Source organism: Lethenteron reissneri, chromosome 32 (assembly GCF_015708825.2).
Source record: "Lethenteron reissneri isolate LAM-NWPU_2019-01 chromosome 32, ASM1570882v1, whole genome shotgun sequence".
In the NCBI taxonomy this organism is placed as follows: Eukaryota; Metazoa; Chordata; class Hyperoartia; order Petromyzontiformes; family Petromyzontidae; genus Lethenteron; species Lethenteron reissneri.
In genome coordinates this window covers 15,395-42,047 of record NC_083810.1, presented here as the reverse complement: position 1 = coordinate 42,047, position 26,653 = coordinate 15,395, and the positions used below count along the sequence as shown (strand labels likewise).

The 26,653-nt window shown below is 55.9% G+C and overlaps 1 protein-coding gene across 1 annotated transcript in view; it reads right to left on the bottom strand.

Annotated features, from left to right (window-relative positions):
- Positions 1-2,129: 2,129 nt before the first annotated feature.
- Positions 2,130-26,653, bottom strand: part of LOC133350121 (dnaJ homolog subfamily B member 3-like) — a 39,382-nt gene continuing 14,858 nt past the window's right edge. The window contains exons 2-6 of the mRNA XM_061564149.1: positions 18,802-18,899; positions 14,119-14,228; positions 13,398-13,454; positions 3,157-3,410; positions 2,130-2,249 (exon numbers count right to left, since the gene is read on the bottom strand). Of these exons, the coding sequence (XP_061420133.1) occupies positions 2,130-2,249; positions 3,157-3,410; positions 13,398-13,454; positions 14,119-14,228; positions 18,802-18,869 (609 nt within the window). The 5' untranslated portion in view covers positions 18,870-18,899. The remainder of the gene's footprint in view (positions 2,250-3,156; positions 3,411-13,397; positions 13,455-14,118; positions 14,229-18,801; positions 18,900-26,653) is intronic.

Below are 26,653 nucleotides of genomic sequence, written 5' to 3'. Positions count from 1 at the left end.
GCCTCAAATGTCTGTTCGGGCTATAAGGGGATCTTTGTCTTTGCAGTTAAATCAGTGTGATGTGCGAGGTGCTGGTAACCACTGCACCTGGCACTATTCCGACCAAACACCACGGTGGAAACACCCAACTCAGCTTTGCTGGAGGCCCCAGGGGGACAGGCGTCTATGGCTGAGCAAGAGTGAACCCCCCTCCACCCCCCTACACCCCCCCCCAACTTGGGGTTCCTCCAGGGACAGGAAACCACTGCGGTTTGCCACGTGGAATGCCTGAACGCTCACTGCAGAGGATGGGATGCCACTCCTCTGTCAGGAGATGGAGCGGCACTGCCTGGACCTCTGTGGAATTCGGGATGTCTGGTGGACTGGTTCTGGCTCCGGTCAACATAAGGAGTGGACAGTCTTCCACTTGGGGCAGGAAACTGCAAAAAAAGGCCAATGGTGCCTTCGATAGGCCAGGGTTCTGGGTTGTTCTTTATGCTTTTGGGGTCCCCGACTCTCTGCTCACAATAATTAAGGGACTTCATCATGATGGTGGGCAGGCCCAGATAAAGTTGTGTGGCCGGGAGTCGGAGCCATTCCCCGCTCACCTTGGGGTGCAACAGGGATATCTCTCCTGGCTCCCACATTATTTTACGTATTTTTAAAACACATATTTCTAGAAACTGTCCATGGGTGTATGAGAGGAATTCCTATCTGGTACAGCTACAATGGGAGACTGTTTGATGCCCAGGTGCGGTCAAGGGATGGATCCCGATTGGTCAACCATGTTATGTATGCCGATGATGGGTAATTGTTGCTCATTCTGAGGAGTTGGAGGCTTTGCTGCTGAACCTGCCTGGTTTTTTCGTGCCAAACGCTCCCCCCCCCCCTCAACTCCCCATGAATGATGGGCAGTTACTAAAACTATTTTAATTACCAGATAAAGCTCACCGAGCTAGCCAGAAGCTACCTGGCTACAAATGATAGTGCTAACTGGCTTATCATGTGGAAATTTATAGCAGACAAATACTCAAAGTGCATGTTTCTAAAAGTGGAGGGAAAAGCTGGAAGACCCGGATAAAAATCCACGTAGCCATGGGGAGAACATGCAAACTCCAAATATACAGGATCGAATCCACGACCTCCTGCATACCAGGTGAGGGAGATCACACATCTCACCACCGCGGCACCCTAGTGGGAGGCTGTGGAGAGAGCGTAGACGTTTTTGTACCTGGGTAGTGTGCTTATGACCTGCTCCGGTTTGGCAGCAGAAGCTTCATTCCAAATCAGTGGAATGCCAGGATATTTTATCAGCTGCATAACGCGGTGGAGAAGCTACCTGGTCTGTCCGTCCACACGAACCTCCGGGTCTTTTCGGCCAGAGTTATGCGCTCCCTTCTCCATGCTTGCGAAACGTGGACCTCTCTGAGGCAACACATCTTGTGCCAGTTTGAAACATTCAGGCTGACCTGCCTATGATCCATCCTGGGTTTAACCAGACTGAATTGTGCGAGGAGCTCATAGTTACTTGATATCTGAATATATTCACACCGGTGAGCTCCTCTGGCAGGCGAGAGTACTGGCTGGGTCATAGCCCGCATTGCCCAGTCACCGAATGCCTAAACAGCTTCTGTTGGGCTGGATAGAGGGGCTAGATGGGCACGGCACGGACGAGAGAAGACACGTACTTATGTAATACACGAGGATGTGGAGCCAACTGGACTTGCCGATGACTGGTACCTCTATGGGAAGAGGCTCGTGAAGGATGCTACGGGGCAGCGGAGGCAGTCACCCTCAATCAACAGCGTAGGGCACAGGAGCGACGCTCTCAACAACGAGCAGGTGCCGGGCAGCTACAAAGCGCAAGTTGACACAGTGGGGAGGACAGGTGGTTGAACAGCCAGCCATCGCAGTCAGTCGACCCATGGCACCTGGGTCTGGGTCTTCGACCTCCTACCAGTGTGCCTTGGACACATTAAGTGACCTCAAAGTGCCGCTAGCATGGCACAAGCGCCGTTGTGACATCACCGCCAATTAGTGCTGAATGGCGGTTATTGTGTGTGATCATGTTGTTGTGCGAGTGAGTGCAGATGAGTGGGTGAGCGAGTGGCGTGCGGGTGAGCGAGGGGTGAGCGGGTGGCTGGGCTAGCTCACCGGAGTCGAAGGATGTGGAGGAGGTGGTGGAAGGCTCCGAACGAGGGGAAGGAGAAGATCCGTGGCTGCGGCTGCGCTCCTGTCCCCGCAAGCTGCGGAAGCGTCGTGTAAGTCTTCTGTGGGGTGTGGGGGGGGGCTGCGCCCGCGCGAGGAGGGGATGAAGGGGGAGAGGGAGAGAGAGCGCGGGGAGAGCGTCACAGCGGGAGATTTAATCAGAGCTGAGTTTCCATCCCCTTCCTCTTCTCGGGGCTACAGTGGCGTCAGTCAGCGTATTAGCTTTCACCGTCGCGGGCTTCTGATCCGCACTGTGCTCCACCACCCTCGTCACCTCATCAAACTATGAACTAAACTATCTTTTAAATGTGGAGGGAAAAACCGGAGGCCCTGGAAAAAACTTCACGTGATCACGGGGAGAGGAGACGCAAACTCCAAATATACAGGCGTCAGCGTCGGGAGGGAACCCACAACCTCCTGTATACCTGCTAAGGAGTTAACATTTCCCAACCGTGGCGCCCAATCAACACGCTCCGTGTTTCTCACGAAGACCTCCTCATTAATGCCACCTCCTGCTACCCCCCACCCACGCGTCGCTAGGACAGCGGCCCCCAGACACGGTTACATCCCGAGACGTACAAGTATTATTATGATAGTTCCCGCGGGGCACTGCCTCGCAGGCCCAATCCAAACGGCCGCTTCTAATCGTGACGGCGCATCTCGGGGTGCGCCCGCGCGAAAGCGGTCGCACGCAGGTGGGGGGGGGGGGGGAAGAGGAGGCCTGGAACCGCCACGGCAACGGGAGCGGCAGCGTTCGCGAGTTGAGCCTCCACGTTTCACGCTCAGTCTGTCGTTGTTTACAAACACCGCCACGGCAGCGTGAACGCATCCCCTCTTTCGGCGAGACCAACGACGGTCAAATAGCGCCGATAAAACCGAGTGCCCCTCATCGCCCCGCGTCTCCCTGCGTGCCCGCTGGCTCCTGCATCCCCGTGTCCACCCGTCCCCCTGCCTCCCCGCAGACCTCACGTCCCAGCGGGCGCCCACGTCCCTGCTGGCCAGCGCATGATGGCGATGGCCATCTAACCGCCGTGTGGAGTGCCGTGCCAGGCCGGGGCGACTGCCACGGCCGACACTTTGGCCACACTGCGCCGGGGCGCGCCGCTCACCGTAGAATTCGGCGAAGGGATCGCGGCCACCGAAGAACTCTCGGAAGACATCATCCGGGTTGCGGAACGTGAAGTGGAACCCGCCCATGTTGGGGCTGGCTGACCCACCGCCCCCTGCGCGCACACACACACACATGGGCATCGTCAACATCGTCACAGTATTGTCAGCATCATCAGCAGGATCAGCAGGATCAGCAACATCGCTTCTCCACTCACAAATCACTTCCACATCTCCTGAGCCAGGGTCGCGCCATCACAGCGGGAGGTGGAATTGGCGTCGCGGATGCGGTCAATGTTTATTTATACTGGAGGGTTTGTGTGCGGTGTGTGGTGAGTGTGTAGGCGAGTGCGGTGTGTGGTGAGGGTGTAGGTGAGTGTGGTGTGTGGTGAGTGTGTAGGTGAGTGTGGTGTGTGGTGAGTGTGTAGGTTGAGTGTGGTGTGTGGTGAGTGTGTAGGTGAGTGTGGTGTGTGGTGAGTGTGTAGGTGAGTGTGGTGTGTGGTGAGTGTGGTGTGTGGTGAGGGTATAGGTGAGTGTGGTGTGTGGTAAGTGTGTAGGCGAGTGCGGTGTGTGGTGAGGGTGTAGGTGATGTGGTGTGTGGTGAGTGTGTAGGCGAGTGCGGTGTTTGGTGAGTGTGTAGGCGAGTGCGGTGTGTGGTGAGTGTGTAGGTGAGTGTGGTGTGTGGTGAGTGTGGTGTGTGGTGAGTGTGGGGTGGTGAGTGTGTAGGTGAGTGTGGTGTGTGGTGAGTGTGGTGTGTGGTGAGGGTGTAGGTGAGTGTGGTGTGTGGTGAGTGTGTAGGTGAGTGTGGTGTGTGGTGAGTGTGTAGGTGAGTGTGGTGTGTGGTGAGTGTGTAGGTGAGTGTGGTGTGTGGTGAGTGTGTAGGTGAGTGTGGTGTGTGGCGAGTGTGTAGGTGAGTGTGGTGTGTGGTGAGGGTGTAGGTGAGTGTGGTGTGTGGTGAGTGTGTAGGCGAGTGCGGTGTGTGGTTGAGGGTGTAGGTGAGTGCGGTGTGTGGTGAGTGTGTAGGCGAGTGCGGTGTGTGGTGAGTGTGTAGGTGAGTGTGGTGTGTGGTGAGTGTGTAGGTGAGTGTGGTGTGTGGTGAGTGTGAGGCGAGTGCGGTGTGTGGTGAGTGTGTAGGTGAGTGTGGTGTGTGGTGAGTGTGGTGTGTGGTGAGTGTGTAGGCGAGTGCGGTGTGTGGTGAGTGTGTAGGTGAGTGTGGTGTGTGGTGAGTGTGTAGGTGAGTGTGGTGTGTGGTGAGTGTGTAGGTGAGTGTGGTGTGTGGCGAGTGTGTAGGGAGTGTGGTGTGTGGTGAGGGTGTAGGTGAGGTGTGGTGTGTGGGTGAGGGTGTAGGTGAGTGTGGTGTGTGGTGAGTGTGTAGGCGAGTGCGGTGTGTGGTTGAGGGTGTAGGTGAGTGCGGTGTGTGGTGAGTGTGTAGGCGAGTGCGGTGTGTGGTGAGTGTGTAGGTGAGTGTGGTGTGTGGTGAGTGTGTAGGCGAGTGCGGTGTGTGGTGAGTGTGTAGGTGAGTGTGGTGTGTGGTGAGTGTGGTGTGGTGGTGAGTGTGTAGGCGAGTGCGGGTGTGGTGGGGTGTGTAGGCGAGTGCGGTGTGTGGTGAGTGTGTAGGTGAGTGTGGTGTGTGGTGAGGGTGTAGGTGAGTGCGGTGTGTGGTGAGTGTGTAGGCAGTGCGGTGTGTGGTGAGGGTGTAGGTGAGTGCGGTGTGTGTGGGAGTGTGTAGGCGAGTGCGGTGTGTGGTGAGTGTGTAGGGGAGTGCGGTGTGTGGTGAGTGTGTAGGTGAGTGCGGTGTGTGGTGAGTGTGTAGGTGAGTGTGGTGTGTGGTGAGTGTGTAGGTGAGTGTGGTGTGTGGTGAGTGTGTAGGCGAGTGTGGTGTGTGGTTGAGTGTGTGGGCGAGTGCTGTGTATGGTGAGGGTGTAGGTGAGTGTGGTGTGTGGTGAGTGTGTAGGCGAGTGCGGTGTGTGTGGAGTGTGTAGGTGAGTGTGGTGTGTGGTGAGTGTGTAGGCGAGTGCGGTGTGTGGTGAGTGTGTAGGGGTGAGTGTGGTGTGTGGTGAGTGTGGTGTGTGGTGAGTGTGTAGGCGAGTGCGGTGTGTGTTGAGTGTGTCGAGTGCGTGTGTGGTGAGTGTGTAGGTGAGTGTGGTGTGTGGTGAGGGTGTAGGTGAGTGCGGTGTGTGGTGAGTGTGTAGGCGAGTGCGGTGTGTGGTGAGGGTGTAGGTGAGTGCGGTGTGTGGTGAGTGTGTAGGCGAGTGCGGTGTGTGGTGAGTGTGCAGGCGAGTGCGGTGTGTGGTGAGTGTGTAGGTGAGTGCGGTGTGTGGTGAGTGTGTAGGTGAGTGTGGTGTGGTGGGTGAGTGTATAGGTGAGTGTGGTGTGTGGTGAGTGTGTAGGTGAGCGCGGTGTGTGGTGAGTGTGTAGGTGAGTGCGGTGTGTGGTGAGGGTGTAGTGTGAGTGGTGTGTGTGGTGAGTGTGTAGTTAGTGCTGTGTGTGGTGAGGGTGTAGGCGAGTGTGGTGTGTGGTGAGTTGTAGGTGAGTGCTGTGTATGGTGAGGGTGTAGGTGAGTGTTGGTGGGGGTGAGTGTGTAGGTGAGTGTGGTGTGTGGTGAGTGTGTAGGTGAGTGCGGTGTGTGGTGAGTGTGTAGGTGAGTGCGGTGTGTGGTGAGTGTGTAGCTGAGTGTGGTGTGGTGGTGAGTGTGGTGTGTGGTGAGTGTGTAGGCGAGGTGCGGTGTGTGTGAGTGTGTAGGCGAGTGCGGTGTGTGTGAGTGTGTAGGTGAGTGTGGTGTGTGGTGAGGGTGTAGGTGAGTGCGGTGTGTGGTGAGTGTGTAGGCGAGTGCGTGTGGTGAGGGTGTAGGTGAGTGCGGTGTGTGGTAAGTGTGTAGGCGAGTGCGGTGTGTGGTGAGGGTGTGGGTGAGTGCGGTGTGTGAGGTGTGGGTGAGTGCGGTGTGGGTGAGTGTGGTGTTGGTGAGTGTGTAGGTGAGTGTGGTGTGGGTGAGTGTGGTGTAGGTGAGTGTGGTGTGGGTGAGTGTGTGGGTGAGTGCGGTGTGGGTGAGTGTGGTGTAGGTGAGTGTGGTGTGGGTGAGTGTGGGCGAGTGCGGTGTGTGGTGAGGGTGTAGGTGAGTGCGGTGTGTGGTGAGTGTGTAGGCGAGTGCGGTGTGTGGTGAGTGTGTAGGCGAGTGCGGTGTGTGGAGTGTGTAGGTGAGTGCGGTGTGTGGTGAGTGTGTAGGTGAGTGTGGTGTGTGGTGAGTGTGTAGGTGAGTGTGTGTGGTGAGTGTGTAGGCGAGTGTGGTGTGGTGAGTGTGTGGGCGAGTGCTGTGTGAGGGTGTAGGTGAGTGTGGTGTGGTGAGTGTGTAGGCGAGTGCGGTGTGTGGTGAGTGTGTAGGTGAGTGTGGTGTGTGGTGAGTGTGTGAGAGTGCGGTGTGTGGTGAGTGTGTAGGTGAGTGTGGTGTGTGGTGTGTGGTGTGTGGTGATGTGTAGGCGAGTGCGGTGTGTGTTGAGTGTGTAGGGTGCGGTGTGTGTGGGTAGGTGCGTGTGTGTGTGTGAGGGTGTAGTGAGTGCGGTGTGTGGTGAGTGTGTAGGCGAGTGCGGTGTGTGGTGAGGGTGGAGTGTGGGTGTGTGGTGAGTGTGTAGGTGATGTGTGTGTGGTGAGTGTGTAGGGAGAGTGGTGTGTGGTGAGTGTGTAGTGAGTTGTGTGTGGTGAGTGTGGTGTGTGGTGAGGGTATAGTGTGTGTGTGTGGTAGTGTGTAGGCGAGTGCGGTGTGTGGTGAGGGTAGGTGAGTGTGGTGTGTGATGTGTAGGCGAGTGCGGTGTTGTGGTGAGTGTGTAGGCGAGTGCGGTGTGTGGTGAGTGTGTAGGTGAGTGTGGTTGTGGTGAGTGGTGGTGTGGTGAGTGTGGTGTGTGGAGAGTGTGTAGTGAGTGTGGTGTGTGGTGAGTGTGGTGTGTGGTGAGGGTGTAGGTGAGTGTGGTGTGTGGTGTGTAGGTGAGTGTGGTGTGTGGTGAGTGTGTAGGTGAGTGTGGTGTGTGGTGAGTGTGTAGGTGAGTGTGGTGTGTGGTGAGTGTGTAGGTGAGTGTGTGTGGCGAGTGTGTAGGTGAGTGTGGTGTGTGGTGAGGGTGTAGGTGAGTGTGGTGGTGGTGAGTGTGTAGGCGAGTGCGGTGTGTGGTTGAGGGTGTAGGTGAGTGCGGTGTGTGGTGAGTGTGTAGGCGAGTGCGGTGTGTGGTGAGTGTAGGTGAGTGTGGTGTGTGGTGAGTGTGTAGGCGAGTGCGGTGTGTGGTGAGTGTGTAGGTGAGTGTGGTGTGTGGTGAGTGTGGTGTGGTGAGTGTGTAGGCGAGTGCGGTGTGTGGTGAGTGTGTAGGCGATGCGGTGTGTGGTGAGTGTGTAGGTGAGTGTGGTGTGTGGTGAGGGTGTAGGTGAGTGCGGTGTGTGTGAGTGTGTAGGCGAGTGCGGTGTGTGAGGGTGTAGGTGAGTGCGGTGTGTGGTGAGTGTGTAGGCGAGTGCGGTGTGTGGTGAGTGTGTAGGCGAGTGCGGTGTGTGGTGAGTGTGTAGGTGAGTGCGGTGTGGTGAGTGTGTAGGTGAGTGTGGTGTGTGGTGAGTGTGTAGGTGAGTGTGGTGTGTGGTGAGTGTGTAGGCGAGTGTGTGTGTGGTGAGTGTGGGCGAGTGCTGTGTATGGTGGGTGTAGGTGAGTGTGGTGTGTGGTGAGTGTGTAGGCGAGTGCGGTGTGTGGTGAGTGTGTAGGTGAGTGTGGTGTGTGGTGAGTGTGTAGGCGAGTGCGGTGTGTGGTGAGTGTGTAGGTGAGTGTGTGTGGTGAGTGTGGTGTGTGGTGAGTGTGTAGGCGAGTGCGGTGTGTGTTGAGTGTGTAGGCGAGTGCGGTGTGTGTGAGTGTGTAGGTGAGTGTGGTGTGTGGTGAGGTGTAGGTGAGTGCGGTGTGTGGTGAGTGTGTAGGCGAGTGCGGTGTGTGGTGAGGGTGGTCAGTGCGGTGTGTGGTGAGTGTGTAGGCCAGTGCGGTGTGTGGTGAGTGTGCAGGCGAGTGCGGTGTGTGGTGAGTGTGTAGGTGAGTGCGGTGTGTGGTGAGTGTGTAGGTGAGTGTGGTGTGTGGTGAGTGTATAGGTGAGTGTGGTGTGTGGTGAGTGTGTAGGTGAGCGCGGTGTGTGGTGAGTGTGTAGGTGAGTGCGGTGTGTGGTGAGTGTGTAGGTGAGTGTGGTGTGTGGTGAGTGTGTAGGTTAGTGATAGTGTGTGTTGAGGGTGTAGGCGAGTGTGGTGTGTGGTGAGTGTGTAGGTGAGTGCTGTGTATGGTGAGGGTGTAGGTGAGTGTGGTGTGTGGTGAGTGTGTAGGTGAGTGTGGTGTGTGGTGAGTGTGTAGGTGAGTGCGGTGTGTGGGTGAGTGTGTAGGTGAGTGCGGTGTGTGGTGAGTGTGTAGGTGAGTGTGGTGTGTGGTGAGTGTGGGTGTGTGGTGAGTGTGTAGGCGAGTGCGGTGTGTGGTGAGTGTGTAGGCGAGTGCGGTGTGTGGTGAGTGTGTAGGTGAGTGTGGTGTGTGGTGAGGGTGTAGGTGAGTGCGGTGTGTGGTGAGTGTGTAGGCGAGTGCGGTGTGTGGTGAGGGTGTAGGTGAGTGCGGTTGGTGTGGTAAGTGTGTAGGCGAGTGCGGTGTGTGGTAGGGTGTAGGTGAGTGCGTGTGTGGTGAGGGTGTAGGTGAGTGCGGTGTGTGGTGAGTGTGTAGGCGATTGCGGTGTGTGGTGAGTGTGTAGGTGAGTGTGGTGTGTGGTGAGTGTGTAGGTGAGTGTGGGTGTGGTGAGTGTGTAGGTGAGTGCGGTGTGTGGTGAGGGTGTAGGTGAGTGTGGTGTGTGGTGAGTGTGTAGGCGAGTGCGGTGTGTGGTGAGGGTGTAGGTGAGTGCGGTGTGTGGTGAGTGTGTAGGCGAGTGCGGTGTGTGGTGAGTGTGTAGGGGAGTGCGGTGTGTGGTGAGTGTGTAGGGGAGTGCGGTGTGTGGTGAGTGTGTAGGTGAGTGTGGTGTGTGGTGAGTGGGTAGGTGAGTGTGGTGTGTGGTGAGTGTGTAGGCGAGTTGGTGTGTGGTGAGTGTGTGGGCGAGTGCTGTGTATGGTGAGGGTGTAGGTGAGTGTGGTGTGTGGTGAGTGTGTAGGCGAGTGCGGTGTGTGGTGAGTGTGTAGGTGAGTGTGGTGTGTGGTGAGTGTGTAGGCGAGTGCGGTGTGTGGTGAGTGTGTAGGTGAGTGTGGTGTGTGGTGAGTGTGGTGTGTGGTGAGTGTGTAGGCGAGTGCGTGTGTGTTGAGTGTGTAGCGAGTGCGGTGTGTGGTGAGTGTGTAGGTGAGTGTGGTGTGTGGTGAGGGTGTAGGTGAGTGGCGGTGTGTGGTGAGTGTGTAGGCGAGTGCTGTGTGTGGTGAGGGTGTAGGTGAGTGCGGTGTGTGGTGAGTGTGTAGGCGAGTGCGGTGTGTGGTGAGTGTGCAGGCGAGTGCGGTGTGTGGTGAGTGTGTAGGTGAGTGCGGTGTGTGGTGAGTGTGTAGGTGAGTGTGGGTGTGTGTGAGTGTATAGGTGAGTGTGGTGTGTGGTGAGTGTGTAGGTGAGCGCGGTGTGTGGTGAGTGTGTAGGTGAGTGCGGTGTGTGGTGAGTGTGTAGGTGAGTGTGGTGTGTGGTGAGTGTGTAGGTTAGTGCTGTGTGTGGTGAGGTGTAGGCGAGTGTGGTGTGTGGTGAGTGTGTAGGTGAGTGCTGGTATTGTGAGGGTGTAGGTGAGTGTGGTGTGTGGTGAGTGTTGTAGGTGAGTGTGGTGTGTGGTGAGTGTGTAGGTGAGTGCGGTGTGTGGTGAGTGTGTAGGTGAGTGCGGTGTGTGGTGAGTGTGTAGGTGAGTGTGGTGTGTGGTGAGTGTGGTGTGTGGTGAGTGTGTAGGCGAGTGCGGTGTGTGGTGAGTGTGTAGGCGAGTGCGGTGTGTGTGAGTGTGTAGGTGAGTGTGGTGTGTGGTGAGGGTGTAGGTGAGTGCGGTGTGTGGTGAGTGTGTAGGCGAGTGCGGTTGGTGGTGAGGGTGTAGGTGAGTGCGGTTGTGTGGTAAGTGTGTAGGCGAGTGCGGGTGTTGGTGAGGGTGTGTAGGTGAGTGCGGTGGTGGTGAGGGTGTAGGTGAGTGCGGTGTGTGGGTGAGTGTGTAGGCGAGTGCGGTGTGTGGTGAGTGTGTAGGTGAGTGTGGTGTGTGGGTGAGTGTGTAGGTGAGTGTGGTGTGTGGTGAGTGTGTAGGTGAGTGCGGTGTGTGGTGAGGGTGTAGGTGAGTGTGGTGGTGGTGGTGAGTGTGTAGGTGAGTGTGGTGTGTGGTGAGTGTGTAGGTGAGTGTGGTGTGTGGTGAGTGTGTAGGTGAGTGCGGTGTGTGGTGAGTGTGTAGGTGAGTGCGGTGTGTGTGATGTGTGTAGGTGAGTGTGGTGTGTGGTGAGTGTGTAGTTAGTGCTGTGTGTGGTGAGGGTGTAGGCGAGGGTGGTGTGTGGTGAGTGTTGTAGGTGAGTGCTGTGTGTGGTGAGTGTGTAGGCGAGTGTGGTTGTGTGGTGAGTGTGTAGGTGAGTGGCGGTGTTGGTTGAGTGTGTAGGTGAGTGCGGTGTGTGGTGAGTGTGTAGTTGAGTGTGGGTGTTGGTGAGTGTGTAGGTGGTGCGGTGTGTGTGGTGAGTGTGTAGGCGCTGTGCGGTGTGTGTTGAGGGTGTAGGTGAGTGCGGTGTGTGGTAAGTGTGTAGGCGAGTGCGGTGTGTGGTGAGGGTTGTAGGCGAGTGCGGTGTGTGGTGAGGGTGTAGGTGAGTGCGGTGTTGTGGTGAGTGTGTAGGCGAAGTGTGCGGTGGTGTGGTGAGTGTGTTAGGTGAGTGTGGTGTTGTGGTGAGTGTGTAGGTGAGTGTGGTGTGTGGTGAGTGTGTAGGTGAGTGCGGTGGTGGTGAGGGTGTAGGTGAGTGTGGTGTGTGGTGAGTGTGTAGATGAGTGTGGTGTGTGGTGAGTGTGTAGGTGAGTGCTGTGTGTAGTGAGGGTGTAGGTGATGTGCGGTCTGTGGTGAGGGTGTAGGTGAGTGTGGTGTGTGGTGAGTGTTGTAGTGAGCGCGGTGTGTGGTGAGTGTGTAGGTGAGCGCGGTGTGTGGTGAGTGTGTAGGTGAGTGCGGTGTGTGGTGAGTGTGTAGGTGAGTGTGGTGTGTGGTGAGTGTGTAGGTTAGTGCTGTGTGTGGTGAGGGTGTAGGCGAGTGTGGTGTGTGGTGAGTGTGTAGGTGAGTGCTGTGGTATGGTGAGGGTGTAGGTGAGTGTGTGTGTGGTGAGTGTGTAGGTGAGTGTGGTGTGTGGTGAGTGTGTAGGTGAGTGCGGTGTTGTGTGAGTGTGAGGTGAGTGCGGTGTGTGGTGAGTGTGTAGGTGAGTGTGGTGTGTGGTGAGTGTGGTGTGTGGTGAGTGTGTAGGCGAGTGCGGTGTGTGGGAGTGTGTAGGCGAGTGCGGTGTGTGGTGAGTGTGTAGGTGAGTGTGGTGTGTGGTGAGGGTGTAGGTGAGTGCGGTGTGTGGTGAGTGTGTAGGCGAGTGCGGTGTGTGGTGAGGGTGTAGGTGAGTGCGGTGTGTGGTAAGTGTGTAGGCGAGTGCTGTGTGTGGTGAGGGTGTAGGTGAGTGCGGTGTGTGGTGAGGGTGTAGGTGAGTGCGGTGTGTGGTGAGGGTGTAGGTGAGTGCGGGTGTGTGGTGAGTTGTGTAGGCGAGTGCGGTGTGTGGTGAGTGTGTAGGTGAGTGTGGTGTGTGGTGAGTGTGTAGGTGAGTGTGGTGTGTGGTGAGTGTGTAGGTGAGTGCGGTGTGTGGTGAGGGTGTAGGTGAGGTGTGGTGGTGTGTGGTGAGTGTGGTAGGTGAGTGTGGTGTGTGTGAGTGTGTAGGTGAGTGTGGTGTGTGGTGAGTGTGTAGGTGAGTGCGGTGTGTGGTGAGTGGGTAGGTGAGTGCGGTGTGTGGTGAGTGTGTAGGTGAGTGTGGTGTGTGGTGAGTGTGTAGGTTAGTGCTGTGTGTGGTGAGGGTGTAGGCGAGTGTGGTGTGTGGTGAGTGTGTAGGTGAGTGCTGTGTGTGGTGAGTGTGTAGGCGAGTGTGGTGTGTGGTGCGTGTGTAGGTGAGTGCGGTGTGTGGTGAGTGTGTAGGTGAGTGCGGGTGTGTGGTGAGTGTGTAGGTGAGTGCGGTGTGTGGTGAGTGTGTAGTTGAGTGTGGTGTGGTGGTGAGTGTGTAGGTGAGTGCGGTGTGTGGTGAGTGTGTAGGTGAGTGTGGTGTGTGGTGAGTGTGTGGTGAGTGCGGTGTGTGGTGAGGGTGTAGGTGAGTGTGGTGTGTGGGAGTGTGTAGGTGAGTGTGGTGTGTGGCGAGTGTGTAGGTGAGTGTGGTGTGTGGTGAGTGTGGTGTGTGTGGGTGGTGTAGGTGAGTGTGGTGTGTGGTGAGGGTGTAGAGGAGGTGGTGTGTGGTGAGTGTGTAGGTGAGTGCTGTGTGTGGTGAGGGTGTTAGGGAGTGCGGTCTGTGGTGAGGTGTGTAGGTGAGTGTGGTGTGTGGTGAGTGTGGTAGGTGAGTGTGGTGTGTGGTGAGTGTGTAGGTGAGTGTGGTGTGTGGTGAGTGTGTAGGTGAGTTGGGTGTGTGGTGAGTGTGTAGGTGAGTGTGGTGTGTGGTGAGGGTGTAGGGAGTGTGGTGTGTGGTGAGGGTGTAGATGAGTGTGGTGTGTGGTGAGTGTGTAGGTGAGTGCTGTGTGTGTGAGGGTGTAGGTGAGTGTGGTGTGGTGAGGGTGTAGGTGAGTGTGGTGTGTGGTGAGTGTGTAGGTTAGTGCTGTGTGTGGTGAGGGTGTAGGTGAGTGTGGTGTGTGGTGAGTGTGTAGGTGAGTGCTGTGTATGGTGGGGTGTGTAGGTGAGTGTGGTGTGTGGTGAGTGTGTAGGTGAGTGTGGTGTGTGGTGAGGGTGTAGGTGAGTGTGGTGTGTGGTGAGTGTGTAGGTGAGTGTGGTGTGTGGTGAGTGTGTAGGTGAGTGTGGTGTGTGGCGAGTGTGTACGTTAGTGTAGTGTGTGGTGAGTGTGTAGGCGAATGTGGTGTTGTGGTGAGTGAGATGCGTGGTGAGTGCGGTGGTGTGGTGAGCGTTGGTCCGTAGAGGGCGGCTGTGGCTGCTCACCGAGTCGCGCCGTGAGCCCTGCCTTGCCGTAGCGGTCGTACGTCTCCCTCTTGTTCTCTGCGACACCACAGGGACGCCACCGCGGTCACCATCGGCCACGAGACCACATCGTCGCAGCATCGCTCAGTCTCGCTCACCGAGTCTCAAAGCTACTAGGAGGGTTATTGCCAGCTGTCCCGCAGTAGGGGGCGATGAGGCTCATGGTAAACCTAGTGGCTTCGGTGCAGCCGACAGGAGTCTTCCCTTCAGACTCGCGGAGGCTTCCCCCAGAGAGTGACCAGGAGTAAACTACGGCTCGTAAAGCGCTTTGTGAGCGAGGCCACGTGTGACGACCTGGCCAAATTTGCGTCGTAATAACGTTCCACCCACCGACATAGACAAACATTATTAAATTGTTATAAAATTGTCTTGGATCCCTCACCATAGGTTTGGGTTCGAGAGCGATTCTCACAACAAGACTGAGCAAACACGATGGTTCGCTAGCAGCATCTTCAGGACAAGGCCCAGGAAGCCAGAATAAAAACCAGGAAGTCATTCTAACCTCGTGGATTTATCGACACGGACTGTTCCCGCCAGGTTGGCTACATACGGTGCGAAACAGGTTCTCCAAAAATACGTATGTACACATACAGAAGGCAACGAAGTGCGATACTCTGGCTGAGATCCCGTGCTGCGTGTTAACGAGCGCACTCCGGTTGTTGTTGTTATTCGGGGCGCTCACCGTCAGAGAGGACCTCGTACGCCTCCGCGATCTCCTTGAACTGCTTCTCGGCATTCTCCTTGTTCTCCGGGTTCTTGTCCGGGTGCCATTTCAGCGCGAGCTTGCGGTAGCTGAAAATTCACACGACGCAAAATCCGACCGTCAGCACGAGCGTGAGCACGGGGGAGGGTGGCAGCGAGGGAGCGAGCGCGAGTGTTAACCAGAACTCCTCCCATCGTCACGATGGCTGCCCCGCGTTCGAGCGCGCCGACCCCGACGCGGGGCCCACCGACACCCTCCCGGAGAGCCAACGGGATGGCCCGCCGAGCGAAGGCCGGCTCGCACGCGCGCACCGACCCATCGCGTCACGCGTGTTGCTGTCCGTCGCTGGCACGCCAGCGGCATTTCCGCTGTCGGGGGGGGAAGCAAAAATGACACACGAGGAGGCCCATGCCTCTGAAGATAAGGTGAAGGCAAAGCTGTAGACGACCGTCACGCACTGATCGGTCAGGAGCCAGCGCAACTCCGCAGAGCCAGGAATTACTGAAGAAGTAATGCCAGAGTGAAGCTTCTGACGTAGGCGAGCGAGTTAGTCGCTCAGTGTGGCGGGTGAATTGGTGAGCGAGTGGCTGCATAGGTGGTATGGTCAATGATTGTTAGTGAGTGGGGTGAGGTTGGGCGAGTGGGTGAGCGAGTCGGTCATCTGGGTGAGTGAATGGGTGGATGAGAGGGTGGCTGGGCGAGTGGATCGTTGAAGTGCGTTGGCGGAGTTAGTGAATGCGAGCAATGAGGGCGAGCGAATGAGTGGGAAGAGGGTGGGCGAGTGGGCAGGCGAGCGAGTGAACGCGCAAGTGGAAGTGGTGAATGATGGCCGAGAGAGAAAGTGGGCAATCGTGCGAGGGGAAGCGAGCGATTGGCTCTGGTATGAAGACTGCCCCGAGCGGTGAGCCGTGCAAGAGGCTGTGGGGCCTCCCACACGCATTGAACACGGTTCCCCGGACAAACACAAGCACGCAGCCACGGGGGGGGGGGGGGATGGGGGGAATGGGGGAGGCGCAGCAGGAGGGGCAGTGCGAGGGTGGTAGCAGCGAGCGTTGTCGCCTTCAGCCGGGCATGGCCAGCTACGCAGCATATGGCCAGTCGTGTAGCACCGTGCAAGCAGTGGGGGTTGGTGCATCACACACGCACACACTTTGTTTGGCGTCGAGGTCGCTTACGGCCAGGGTATGATGGCGTCAGCACAGCAAGTGGGACTCGTTCCCATCTGTGCTGAGATTGAGTGTACGACTCCGTCCCCTCGCACGCAGGGGCTTCCTCCCGCGTGTACGAGCACCCGATAATGGAGTTGGCCAAACACCCCAAAATAGGACCACAGAGCTTGGGCAATTGTTGACGCCGGTTGTGGCCGCCCTCAATGCTCATCTGTGGTTTCCAGCGCCGCCAAATCGTTGTCTCCCGGTCTCCGAGAGTGAAAGGAAAAACTGGGCGCGTCACGAAATCGAAAGGGCGCGTGAGTGACTATCCGGCTACAGCGGTCTCCTAAGGAGGGTCCCTGAGTGTTCCACACAGACACGAGAGAGCGAACACCAAGCCACGGCCCACACCTCTCCTTCTCTTTGTTTAAACACAGTCTCCGAGCACCGACCCCAAGGCCCAACACGTCAAGTGGTCAGCAACAGACAGCACTGTCGGAATTGTACTAGATGCAGAGTGAACGCATTTAAGGGCATGAGACGCTGGCGATGATGATGATGGGAAGAGGAAATTTCAGAGTGGAGCAGTGTGAGGGAAGAAGCAGAGAGAGAAGAGAGGTGGCCTGCAGTGTGGCGAGTGGACGAGTGGTGGGTGTGTTGTTGTGACCTGCAGTGTGAGTGGGTGTGTTGTTGTTGTTGTTGTGACCTGCAGTGTGAGTGGGTGTGTTGTTGTTGTTGTTGTGACCTGCAGTGTGAGTGGGTGTGTTGTTGTTGTTGTTGTGACCTGCAGTGTGGCAATGGGATGTGTGGGAGTGTTGTTGTTGTTGTGACCTGCAGTGTGGTTGAGTGGGTGTGTGTGTTGTTGTTGTTGTTGTGACCTGCAGTGTGGCAAGTGGACGGGTGGTGGGTGGGTGTGTTGTTGTGACCTGCAGTGTGGTTGAGTGGATGTGTTGTTGTTGTTGTTGTGACCTGCAGTGTGGTTGAGTGGGTGTGTTGTTGCTGTTGTGACCTGCAGTGTAGCGAGTGGGTGGGTGTGTTGTTGTTGTTGTGACCTGCAGTGTGGTTGAGTGGGTGGGTGTGTTGTTGTTGTTGTGACCTGCAGTGTGGTTGAGTGGGTGGGCGGGTTGTTGTTGTGACCTGCAGTGTGGTTGAGTAGGTGGGTGTGTTGTTGTTGTGACCTGCAGTGTGGTTGAGTGGGTGGGTGTGTTGTTGTTGTGACCTGCAGTGTGGTTGAGTGGGTGGGTGTGTTGTTGTTGTGACCTGCAGTGTGGTGAGTGGGTGTGTTGTTTTTGTGACCTGCAGTGTGGCGAGTGGGTGGGTGTGTTGTTGTGACCTGCAGTGTGGCGAGTGGGTGGGTGTGTTGATGTTTTTGACCTGCAGTGTGGTTGAGTGGGTGTATTGTTGTGACCTGCAGTGTGGTTGAGTGGGTGGGTGTGTTGTTGTTGTGACCTGCAGTGTGGTTGAATGGGTGGGTTAGTGTCTTGTGGGAAGCTGTAGTGTTGCAGTTAGTGCACCGCGTCAGGAACCTGATGACCCGAGTTCGATTCCCGCACAGGGTCAACACCAGTGACAATTATCTGAACTGTCCTGGGCCTCCCCTAGATCGACTCGGCCTCAAATGAGTACATGGTGCAGTGTGTAAACATCGCCACTAGGGAGACAAAGGCCGCTGGGCGTGGTGCTCGCCACCCACCCCCTCGTGCGCTATGTCGGCCTTCATAGGTGCTCGCTAACATAACTTGCCCCAACAGCCTGTTAAGGTTATACGGGGGATCTTTGTCTTTGTTGTTGTGACCTGTAGTGTGGTTGAATGGGTGGGTGTGTTGTTGTTGCTGTGACCTGTCGTGTGGCGAGTGGGTGTGTGTTGTTGTTGAGAGGTGTTTTCGGCGTTTAACGAGCGGGGGGGGGGGGGTCTGATCGGGTAGTTGAGAGAACGTCGAGAGAACGTCACGAGAACATCGTGCCAGGAGAGAGCGCGAGGCAGACGCTTGTCCTGGGTGGCATCCATCAGCGGAGCCGCGTGCACGCTCGCCAGCACCGTGCAACGGCCAGAGGCAAAATATGAACGTGCCGAGAGAATCTGACGAGCACCGACGCCGTAGCTGGCAAGGAGAGCGCGTCAAGCGAGCATCTGTTGCGTTCGAAGATCTGACTGCACAATGAGGCATGTGCGTGCACGCGTGCGTTCGAAAATCTGACTGCACAATGAGGCGTGTGCGTGCACGCGTGCGCACGCCATGGGGTATCGGGCGGCTATGCGTCTGTCACTCGACACGCCGCGGCAAACGATGGTGAGATATTTTAATAAAATAAAAATGCACGAAGCACGCATGCACGAGCGAGGCGGGTACGACGTTAGGCCTCGGGAGTTAAAATGCGCACGCGTGAGTACGTGTTCTCCCATAGTACTCGTCGCAGCGTAACGTTACTTTCTTTTTATTTCGATTAATAAAAAAATGTACTTTGGCGGAAATCCTTCCCAAAACTATGAACATCTGGGCACACTGGTGAGCTGTGTGTCAATGTTGATAAGACATCGGTTTAGGATTTGGCAGTTTTCGTGAAAATACATCAACGAAGAAAGCGGTTCACACCTCAACACTCGCAAAGCGCCTTTCACCGCGGAGGTCGCAAGGTACCGTACAGAACTAGAAGCAGCAATTCAAATTACTTACTCATAAAACCCCGCAGTGAACACCCCATAAAAACCACAAAAGGCAGGCGTGATGAGAACGCCCCACCAGACAAAACCCAACAGCTAAAGATCGCCTTCGGAGGAAGTGGAAAGGCCTTTGAGAAGGAACGCGTCCAACTGTGGGGGACGCGCACGAGCGGAGAGGCTAGGCGAACCAAACGTCTCGCGGACCTCGGCACGCACGACAGCGGCGGTGGCATCACGGGGCCGCAGGGCTCAGGAACTCGAAGATGGAGAAGGTTCGCGAATGTGTATTGGAGCGGCACCATTGGGGGCCTTGTGGGTTACTAGGAGGAGGGAGATGTTGAACTCCACCAAAAACTTGATCGGCAGGAAGAAAATTAACTCGAGCTGTGGGCTCGTAATGCGCATGCTAAGATTGGAACTCTGGCGGCCGCATTCCGCACACATTGGAGCCGACTTAACGGCTTTGTGGGGGCGTCAGAACACAGCGGCCTCTGCAGACGCCAATTAGAGACAACGGCACAAAGCTGCTTCTCAGCATCCGACAGAGGATGGGGCGCAACCCACCTCGCCCAACTCACCCACCACATTGTATGGTGGTGACGCTGAGTGATGTGAATGAGGCTGTGTGGTGGTGGTGATGAGTGGTGGTGGTGGTGATGTGAATGGGGGCTGTGCGGAGGTGGTGGTGATATGAGTGATGTGAATGGTAGCTGTGTGGTGGTGGTGGTGATGCTGAGTGATGTGAATGGTAGCTGTGTGGTGGTGGTGATGCTGAGTGATGTGAATGGTAGCTGTGTGGTGGTGGTGGTGTGAGTGGTGGCTGTGCGGTGTTGTCAATGCGTCTCTTACGCTTTCTTGATCTCATCGGGGCTGGCGCCGCGCACCACGCCCAAGATGTCGTAATAGCTCTTGTTCATGGCTCCACACGGATGCCACTCGTTCGCTCACTGCCAGCACACACGGGAAAAGACAGGGGGAGCACGGAGGGTAAACCACATGTAACATCACCGCCACCGGACATCTACACCAAACCACACCACCATACCAATGGCCGGCACTGGTGGCTACGCTCACACGTGTCCCTGTTATCTACAACGATGGGAGGCGAAAGTCAGCGGATCTATCAAACGCATCAAACGGCATCCCTGCCTGTGGGCGTTGAGGTCACCATCACACGCTCGCTGGCTTACGCCCAGCGTGTTATGGCAGCACGGCCAACGGAGCTGGGCAAATGTTGGCGCCGACTCTGGCTGCCTTTCCAGCGTCATCGCTCCATCTCCATGGTGGTCATTCCTCGAGTTCTCAGTATAATTCGTCCATCAGCCCACGGGCTAGCGGAGTAACTATTAGGCATGACTGCAGTGTCACCATACGTAGCCAACCGTACTAATCGGAGGGGTTGATAGCACCGGGCCCAGGTGCGGGGCGGCTACAGAGGGAAAGTAGACAGGGGGTCCCCCGATTCGCTGCTTGTACCATGGCCCAAGCTGAGCACGCCACCCCACACGGCTACCGGCTTCCAGACGAACTTCGGCCAGCAGCATTCATCGCGTGTGCCGTCAACGCGAGGAGCATCGGCTGCAGGCAACGAATCTCTACGAGACACAAAGCTAATAACGCCGCATTCGCTCAGTGCCGCGGACCGTCACGCACACACTGCTACGTCAACGAGCGCTCATCAAGACTTCGACCTCAACCCTTGGGGTGGAGATTCCGCGGACGCAGCGGCGGTACGTCCGCCCCCCCCCTCCCCCCCTGGTTATTAGGCCGCCCTGGTTATCACTGCGGGCGTCTCGTCCGTATTTTACAATGCACCTCCAATGAGCACGGTGGGCGACGTACCGAGCGAAAGAAGTGGACGACGTTGACGGCGTCGCGGTCGAAATGTGCCACATTTTTAAACGACACCGCAACTCACTCACAACCAGGGTGACACATCGCAATATGCTTGCATTATCTTTGTACGTTTCAACTTTTGGTGTTCTCTGGTCGAACATCAAGAAGGCTGTCTCTGGTGTAGGCCAATCAGTCTCAAGGACAATGCAGACACGATCATTGCATGTTGGTTTGCATAATTCGCCCCAAGTATGTGCGGTTAATGCAGAGATTATTTTGGGCGAGATTGCGTGAATATAAATGTGTAGTAGTTAAACCCGCGAGCATGCGACACACGTAAAGAAAACGTGGCCAATTCGTTACTAGTTCAGCACACCGGTGTGCTGGAGAGTAAACCCACTACATTTATAATTCGAGTACGACCTATTTGGCGTTTGAATACCTTAACACCTCCTGTTATATTACCAGAAAGGGGCAAAGTCTGTTATTATTGTTCAACGTCCTCACGAGAATCGTGGGCCCCGGTGCAGGACAACGCAAACTCTCTTAGCGCCGGCCCTGCGGGTGACATCTCAACACACCGCACGGCATTCCGGGGGAGCACCACACGTCAAAGTGACCCCCCCAAACCCCAAAAAAACATTGGAGCTCATCTTTCACTTGCAGCCCTGCAGAGCCAGCGGTGGAAATTCCACATTCGTGTTTGTGTTCGTATGTATGTTGAACTTCTTTTGCACCGTACGGAGCCAACCGATGATGGGGGCGAGTCTCCACAGAACCACCACGTTTCCCCTCCCCCACAAGGTGGTCCTCGTGTTATTGACCCCGGAGGAATGGTGGGTGCCACGGTAGCGAGATGTTAACTACCTCGCCTGGCATACAGGAGGTTGTGGGTTCGATCCTGAACCTGACGCCTGCTGCTGTATATTTGGAGCTTTTCTCTGGGTCCTGCGGTTTTTCCCTTCGCATACAATCAACACGCGTTCAGAGTAATTGGCTATTGCTATAAATGTCCACACAAGCCACTTCGTCGAGTTATCATTTGTGGCGAGGCCAGTTCTGTGAAAAGAGCTACATAGCTCAGTGGGCCTTACCTGGTGAAATACATTTTTTATAGTTTTAGTTTCAATGCCCCAACTAGGAGTTGCGGCTTGCAACCTCCCGACTGAGAGCTGCTTGCTCTACCGCCGCTGAGCCACACTTGCCTTGGTCGACACAAACTTCCCTTCTGATCCTCTCTTCCCACCACTTCCCACCACTTCCCACCACTACCCACCTCTTCCCACCTCTTCCCACCACTGCCACACAGTTGCATTGTGTCGTGTTGCTTTCACAATGTCGATGACCCTCACGCGCTCGCTCCCCACTCAGTAGGCGCCCACCGCTGATGCTTGCACAAAGCGTAAACGCGCGTCGACGCATCGATTCAAAACAAACGCCGACGCAGCTCTTCCCGCGGGGCCCCCGCGTGGCGCTATTCTGGGGAGGCGGATGGGGGAAAGAGGCCGCCACGTGCTAGCAGAGTGACGCCGTGCGGACTCATCATCGCGGCATTGGCCTCGAATCGCGCCAGAAGGTCGGAACGTTTCCACCCCCGCCGCCTCCCTGGTCGCGTCAGTTCTCCGGTCGCGTCAGTTCTCCGGTCGCGTCAGTTCGCCGGTCGCGTCAGTTCGCCGGTCGCGTCAATTCTCCGGTCGCGTCAGTTCTCCGGTCGCGTCAGTTCACCGGTCGCGTCAGTTCTCCGGTCGCGTCAGTTCTCCGGTCGCGTCAGTTCGCTGACGCCGGTCGCGTCAGTTCACCGGTCGCGTCAGTTCACCGGTCGCGTCAGTTCTCCGGTCGCGTCAGTTCTCCGGTCGCGTCAGTTCTCCGGTCGCGTCAGTTCTCCGGTCGCGTCAGTTCTCCGGTCGCGTCAGTTCTCCGGTCGCGTCAGTTCTCCGGTCGCGTCAGTTCGCCGGTCGCGTCAGTTCTCCGTCGCGTCAGTCTCCGGTCGCGTCGTTCTCCGGTCGCGTCAAGTTCGCCGTCGCGTCAGTTCGCCGGTCGCGTCAGTTCTCCGTCGCGTCAGTTCGTCGGTCGCGGTCAGTTCTCCGGTCGCGTCAGTTCTCCGGTCGAGTCAGTTCACCGGTCGCAGTCATTTCTCCGTCGCGTCAGTTCTCCGTCGCGTCAGTTCTCCGGTTGCGGCAGTTCGCTGACGCCGGTATCGCGTCAGTTCTCCGGTAGCGTCAGTTCTCCGGTCGCGTCAGTTCACCGGTCGCGTCAGTTCTCCGGTCGCGTCAGTTCGCCGGTCGCGATCAGTTCTCCGGTCGCGTCAGTTCTCCGTCGCGTCAGTTCTCCGTCGCGTCAGTTCGCCGTCGCGTCAGTTCTCCGGTCGCGTCAGTTCGTCGGTCGCGTCAGTTCGCCGGTCGCGTCAGTTCTCCGGTCGCGTCAGTTCGTCGGTCGCGTCAGTTCTCCGGTCGCGTCAGTTCTCCGGTCGCGTCAGTTCTCCGTCGCGTCAGTTCGCCGGTCGCGTCAGTTCTCCGGTCGCGTCAGTTCTCCGGTCGCGTCAGTTCGCCGGTCGCGTCAGTTCGCCGGTCGCGTCAGTTCTCCGGTCGCGTCAGTTCTCCGGTCGCGTCAGTTCGCCGGTCGCGTCAGTTCTCCGGTCGCGTCAGTTCTCCGGTCGCGTCAGTTCGCCGGTCGCGTCAGTTCGCCGGTCGCGTCAGTTCACCGGTCGCGTCAGTCGGCTGGTCGCGTCAGTTCACCGGTCGCGTCAGTCGGCTGGTCGTGTCAGTCGGCTCGTCGCGGAAGTTCGCGGCTCAGGGCCTGCGGGCCATCCCCGGTTAATGCCACCATCAACCACAAACGCTCCGCGCCGCCCGAATGGTTGCGGACGGTTAAGATCGCGCGACGCCTTTGCAGAGCGGGCCGTTCGAGCGGCAGCTACGTTTTCCAAATTACCAAAAAAAACACTTGCCTCCAACAAGCCGCCCCCCCCTCCACCTCTCCCTTGTAAATACCACCATGGGATCACGGGTCGTGACAAGAGCTGAAAGTTGGAAAACCTTCTCCAACTTCGCGCCGCTAAAGACCAAGCCCACTTGCAGGCCCTTGTTGATTTGCCACGGATTGACCCAATGACTTAACTGGCAAACAACAGAGCAGCGATCGTCACCCCCCCTTCCCCCCCCAACCGCAACCACTCTGGGTAAACAAGTGTAATAATAATCACAATAACGCGACTAATGCAGCTGTCAGAAGTTTCTATATTCAACACAGCGTGAAGTTGCGTTTCATTATTTCGCCGAGTTCGGGCAACTTGTGGGATTGCCCACGGGTGGACGAACCGCTGGAATGCCCTCCCCCCACCCCAACAAGTGAAATCCTGAGCGGCAAGCGGCACAGGGAGCACGTGTCGCAGCATGCGCTCGCTGGGAGCGGTGCCCTGACTCAATGAGCAAGTCCTTGTGTAACGGGAGACGCCGCCGCTGCTGCTGCCGTGAGGGTTGTGGCCACGGCCGAGGCTGCCGTGGTGGGGGAGGGGGGGGTTGCACGGTTCCCCACGGGCTCTGCGAGGACGAGCCAGTCCCGGCGTGCTCCTCTCACGCACTCACCGGTCCGGTTTTGGATTCTTGTGGTCACAAAAAGCTGAATCTCAAGAATGTACTGATAAATCAGCGCTGTGGAGTTCACTTCAAGCTGCTGGCACGTTGCATGAAGAGGCGGTAAAATAAATAAGGAGACAAATACGCATGCGTCACACACCTGTCCCTCTGCTTGAAAACACGAAATTATTCTTTTTTACTTTTACTTTTACACATCCAAACAGCCACAGCACAAGCGAACTCTGGACTAGTTTCTACATTCAGTCTCATCAGAAGCGTCAGGCTTGCTTGAACAGATGCTGGTAATAGGCACAAACTCGACAATACGCAAAGCAGAGTTGTTGCGGACGAAGATTTTCCACTTACTTAATGTTATACGAGGGCAATTAAGTCGGGGAAAATCACACCCACCATGGGAACATGGAATTTGCACCGGTTGGCTTCAGGGCCACCGATAGCAATGAGTGAAGAAGCCTCCGATCATTTCTCTCTGGAACTTGACACGAGTGGGAAACGCAGCTCAACCGAGCTGCACCAGGAGTTGAACCTGAATCTCAAAACGCGGGGCGTGGTGCCCGTGTCAATGGTGCCCGTGTCCGTGGTGCCCGTGTCAATGGTGCCGTGTCCGTGATGCCCGTGTCCGTGGTGCCCCTGTCCGTGGGCGGTCCGTGGAGATTCGGCGTCTTGAGCACGCCGTGGTCAGCTCTCGCCAGGCAGTTGCTCAGTTCGCCCAGCACAGAGGGAGTGCGGCGGTGATGTTAACTACCTCGCCTGGCATACAAGTCGTGGGTTCGACGCTTGCTGTATAATTGGATTTTGCAAGTCTCTCTTGCCGTGATCAAATGGATGTGTCTCCGGGTCCTCCAGTTTTTCCCTCCACATTTAGAATCAACATCACGCGTTTACAGAATTTTACTGATATAGATTTCCACACAAGCCATTTCTCGTTGAGCTATCATTTGTAGCCAGGTCGCTTCTGAAATAGAGCTACATAGCTCAGTGGGTATTACCTGGTAAACTAAATATATTTTTTCATAGTTTTTATAGAAACCGACGCCAATGGTGTGCGACGGTAATGATGCTCACGGAGGCAAGCGACCGTATGCACCGTCCTGCAGAGAGCGTTGTGCCACTGTGCCAATGGTGAGGAGATGTTCTGACTGAAATGAGCCACGTTCTGGCTCTACGAGCCTCAGGCCTGTTATCTCGAGTTAAGGGCTTTGCTCTGGCTCAAAGTGAGACGGCTCAAAGCCACGCGTAACCTGTCAATCATTATCATTTCACTTGTTTACCCAGAAAAGCACGTGATCCCAATTGGGTAATTAACATTTGTATATTTTCAGAATTGGGGCGTTTGGCCAATACCAGTGACTGTGTGTGTGGTTGTTGTTTAGCCTAGGGGAGAACCCGGGAGGAAACCTGTTGCAGACCAGGGGGAGAGCATACACAAACCTCACACAGAAAGGGCACCCGAGTCAGGAGGCGAACCCATGCCCTCGTTGCTGCGAGGCGCGAGTGTCACCACTGCGCTACCGTCGCCCCACCGCCGCGCAATGCAGGAGCCCTAATGAGGAGTAAGCGCGACGCGGCGGAACGAGCGAGCGCACACCCCCACGCAGCGCCAGCGCGCCTCGTTAGCGCGCTGCCAATCCATCATGGGGAAAGGGTGGGGGGTGGGGGCGTGTCACCAAAGCCCCCGCTGCAATACTCTCTCTGGGAGAGGAGGAGAGGGAGGGAGTTCGGTGAGAAAGCCACGCAGAATGTTAAATGAGCGTGGGTCAGGGATTAAAGTCACCGATGACCCTGACTGTTTTTAAGGACAGTAGCTGAGCTCGGGCCCAACAACGTCAAGAGGCCAGCAACAAGCGGCACCACCGAAGCTGTAAGGGATAAAAAAGCAACACATTTCTTCAACAGAGCACAGATACAAGAGGTTGGGAGGAAAGGTGATGGGAGAAGGGGATTACACAGTGGAGCAGAGAAAGGAAGAATCAGAAAGAGAAGTGAGGCGATCTGCGGTGTGGCGAGTGAGCGGGTGAGTGAGCGGGTGAGTGAGCGGGTGAGTGAGCGGGTGAGTGAGCAGTTGATTGTTGAGCAAGTGGGTGGGTGACTGGGTGGATGGGTGAGCATGTTGATTGTGTGGTGGATGAGACGAAAAAGTCAGTGTCTCTACTACTCTGGTTCTTTCGGTAAAGTCACATAGGTATAAAATATTAAATAAATTAAATCACGACGTTTCGATTGCAACACAAGCAATCATCATCAGGTGTGAAAAATACAGCAAGAAAATGTTTAGCTGAAGTGGGAAAGGTGCTGTGGTAAGAAGTTATCGAAGTAAGAGAGGGGGGAGGAGAAGGTCAGTGTTTCGACGACTGGGCACTCAATATGGGTGGAAGAATCGACCAGTAATTTTCACAGAAACAGTAACCCTGGTAGTAGCAATAGGAGGGTGAGGAGGTGACCAACTGACCCTGAACCAGTGACGGAAATTCCACAATCCTATGGTGGGGACTATCATCTACATCGGATAACCATGTCGAGGTGGGACGGCTAGCCGTACCAGACTCCTCACCCCACGAGGATAATCACACTCCTCAGGTGGCATGAACTCATCTTACCCCTGCTCCTGGTGAAGGGTTTACACTTCCTTGTACAAACTTACACAACTAAACTCACAGCCAGCGCGCGTGCATTACGCTCATGCTCCAGGAAGCTGACCTTAGACACAGCCCAAAAGGCAAAGCAGTACCCTCCTTATACAAACCCCACACACACTCTGTAAATACCAATCTGTCCGATAAGAGCCCAAGGTTTTTGTTACAGACATCAAATAGGTTTAAAGCACGAAAAACACCACTCCCACATGGCTCACCAGAAACTCACTCCTGTAACGTCCTTGAGAGAGCCTAACAGCTCATTGGGCCCTCCCAGCTCAAATACATTATATCTAAAGTCCCAGCAACGTCACTGCTCAGCTCACTTATATTATAAGGATTATATTATGAGGATTATATTATATTATAAGGATTATATCATAAGGATTATATTACATGAGAAGGATTATATTATATTATAAGGATTTTATATTATGATTATATTATAATGATTATATTATATTATAATGATTATATTATATTATAATGATTATATTATATTATAAGGATGTGCGTTTGCCACTCGTGGCAACAGTGCTCGGCCTCAGCTGGCAAGTTCACAGAGTGAAGAATCACCGTCAGGCATTAACTCAGCCCATCATTGTCCCCCTCCGTGGTCATTAAAATAGGCACCAC